This window comes from Alligator sinensis, unplaced genomic scaffold (assembly GCF_000455745.1).
Source record: "Alligator sinensis unplaced genomic scaffold, ASM45574v1 scaffold838_1, whole genome shotgun sequence".
In the NCBI taxonomy this organism is placed as follows: Eukaryota; Metazoa; Chordata; order Crocodylia; family Alligatoridae; genus Alligator; species Alligator sinensis.
Window position 1 is genome coordinate 130014 of NW_005842996.1, and position 3269 is coordinate 133282.

Here is a 3269-nt window from a genome sequence, read left to right on the forward strand (position 1 = left end):
TCCCTGCAGACTGCAGTCACCCCGGCTGCACTGCCTGTGTCTCACGGCAGAAAACCTCCCACCTCCTGGTGCCCGAGGTTGGGATCTCCTGCTCTTGATCTCTAGAGCGGGGGCAGAGTTCACCCTTGCAGTCTCACTGTGGAGCTGGTCTGGCGCAGATCATCCCCGGGCAGGAAGAAGCAGCGAACGCCACGGAGCAGCGGTGAAGGGAACAAGAGGCAGCAGCTCAGCAGGGACCAGCTGGGGGTTTCCAGGCCCGATTCCTTTGTGCTCAAGACTTTCCCTGTTTCCCTTCCACGGGGGCTGCATCCGGGTCCCCCAGCAGTGCCGGGATCACGCTGTGGCTGGGCACAAACTCCCCAACCCTGTGTGAGTGCAGGGGCAGCATCAGATCCCAGCCAGAGCGAGTCTGTGCCAGGCTGGGCACGGCAGCAGGTGGCACTTTCCCATCGGGTGCGAGGATTTCTGTGAAACCTCTTTGCATGAACCAGGCATCCATTAGGGCTGCCCAGACCCTGGGCACTGCGCGGTTGGGAATTCTGTGCATGGTGGGTAACGGGATTGACGGCAAGTCTTAGCACCCTGTCAGCCCCTCAAAGAGCAGAGAGAAGGGGCCAACAGGACCCAAGGTGTAAATCCTCCCTCAGCAAAACTGCAGGGGCCGCATCCCTGAATGGACGCCCACTGCCACCCACTGAGCAGCCCCGTAGCGCAGCTCACACAGCTCCACACCCAGAGCTGCTTTCTGCCCTGGGACAGCGTCCTGGAGCTGAGGAAATCAGCAGGCCTGAGTCCTGCAGCTCCTAGTACCACTGCCCCCGCCCCCAGCTGAATGACTCGGGGGTCCCCCTTGCAGCCTGGGAATGGCCCTGTCCCATACAGGAGATTCAAACTGGTCTCTGTTGGGTTCAGCCCTGGGAGAGCATCGGTTCCCCAGGCTGAGCTGCAGATGGGGCTCCCTGCTGCAGGGATGTGGGGGAGTCGGGAGGGATCACAATTGTGCAGAGTCAGACAGACAGGACCCAGCGAGCTGCTCTCAGTGTGCAGCTGCCTGAGAACATGGCCCCAGGATTCACAGCTCTGGAGCTGAGAGGTCCCCAGGCCACGAGAGGGCTTGGATGTGAAGGTTACCTGGACTAGAGCAGATGCACATCCAGAGGGAGGTCAGAGATACCATCAGCAGCACCAGGAGACCCACCACCATGTAGCGCATGGCCTCCCTGCCCACACTCCCTGCGAGAGCCTAGGGAGGAAGAGGACAGCAGAGGGGCATCAGGAACTGACCCTGCCTTGTTTGGTCCTTGAACCCTTCAGGTTGCAGTTTCCAAAATTCCCGAGTCCCTCCTCTGCACCCCAGGACCCAGTCTCATCCCTCAGAGGAGGAGCCTGGAGCCCACGTGTGTCTGGGCCTTTTCCTGGGGACGGGCACTGGAGGGTGCAGGTTTGCCCATGATCAGCCTCAGCCCTGCAGAGCCCACCATCTCCTTCAGCCTGCCTGCCCCTCGCCCCCACCACACGTCACTCACTACAGAGGCTCCCATCACTCCTTGACTCTTCCTTCCTCTCTGCTGCTCTCGGCTTTGCCCAAGAGGTGACAACTTCTGATCGCAGGCAAGGGGGACACACAATAAAAGGAGGTTGCTGGAAACACAGGGCCATGCCCCACTCTCCTGTCCACCCCATGCCCTTTGCTCAGAACTTTATGTTGTCTTCAGCTTCTGTTGCTCTCCGCCTCTCCCTTCAGCTTCAGCGCCCTCCTGACAGATCCTGCCCTGGCAGGGCTGGGTATCAGTACCCTCATGACATGCTGGATGCACATGCCTTGTTGGGACACCTGTGCAACATTGCATCTGCCCCTACTCAACAATCCCTGTCTATCCATCTATCCACATATTCATCTGTGCTTCTAAATACATGTCCATAATTTCCATCCAATCCCAGTTTCCCCATCAGTTTTTTACCCCTCTAATTGCAGCCAAGTGGCTCTGCCTGGGATTCCCCCGCCTGTCCTAGAGGTCTGAGGTCTCTCTGAGACCCACAACCAAAGACACGATCACTCACGCTTCCTGAACCAGGCGCTTCTCTGAACACTGCTGCCGGAGGAGTTGAACCAGACCTCACAGGTGACAGCCGCGGCGCTGGCCCAGGGGGCCGCGGCGGTGCCTGTGTGATTAATGAACATTAAGGCTCCGTCCTTTCCCTTCACTGACCGGGTCAGCTGCTGTTCCTGAGAAGCCCCAGGAATAGTCCAGGCAACGTGCACTGGGTTGGAGACACCACGGACCAGACAGGCCAGATCAGCCGTCCCCGAGAGATCAGTCCCCTGGGGAGACGCAGCGAGGAGCAGCACGGAGGCACTGGGGGTGTAACTCTCTGAGCAGAACAGAGCAGAAGATATATCAACCCCCACATGTCGCACACACAGCGAGGCTGCCAGCTGCCCAGGGATGAGGGCTTGACTGGGCTCCCAGGGAGGCTTGTGCGCTCCCATGAAGCCTGTGCAGGGATCCAGGCATAACTGCCCAGGTGTGGGGGGTCACAGCTCTCAGTGGGGGATGCACTTAGCATAAAAAGTCAGCCCGTGGAAGGGATCAGGTTTGCCAGGTACATGTGAGGCCACAGGTTCAGATCTATTGTGGCCATGAGGGTCCCTACAGGAGACTTTTAAAAAAAAAACCTTAGTAGTCTCTGCCACTAAGAACCATTTAAAATTAATTCTCCCCAACCCACATGCCATAAACCTGCAGGACTTCCCTCCTCAGCACCTCCATCTCCTTCAGCCTAGTCTCCCTTCCCAGTCAAATGGGCTTTCCAAGCTCTCCGTATCTCTCCCTTGCCAGGCACTTGTCCCCTGCAAAGGGTATTCAGGGTCCATTTTTTCCCTTACCTCCAACTATCAGCCTGGATCCTTTGCCGAAAGCCAGGTAAAAGCCCCACTTAATGGCACAGTAGTAAACACCAGAGTCGTTGTGCTGGATGCTGGAGATTTCCAGGGTCAGGCCATGTCTGTCAAGCTTGCAGGCAAACCTGCTCTTGTTCTTGTCATCCAGGCATTTCCAGACACAGGTGGGCACCTTCCCTTCCCTTCTCAGGTACCAGTAATATTTGCCTTTCCCTCCCTCCACTGGCTCTCCAGGAGAGCAGAGGATCTCTGCGGTGCCGCCGACTTCAGCAAACAGGACCGGTGGAGTCTGGTGCAGGGATAACGCTGCCCCCAAAGTTGCAGAAGGAAAACAGGTGCTATAGTCATCAGCCTCCCGTCCCGTCCT

General features: G+C 57.8%; 1 protein-coding gene across 1 annotated transcript in view; it reads right to left on the bottom strand.

Annotated features, from left to right (window-relative positions):
* Window positions 1-1136: 1136 nt before the first annotated feature.
* Window positions 1137-3269, bottom strand: part of LOC112548196 — a 2350-nt gene continuing 217 nt past the window's right edge. The window contains exons 2-4 of the mRNA XM_025193001.1: window positions 2888-3220; window positions 2062-2373; window positions 1137-1243 (exon numbers count right to left, since the gene is read on the bottom strand). Coding sequence (XP_025048786.1) covers window positions 1137-1243; window positions 2062-2373; window positions 2888-3220 — 752 coding nt within the window. The remainder of the gene's footprint in view (window positions 1244-2061; window positions 2374-2887; window positions 3221-3269) is intronic.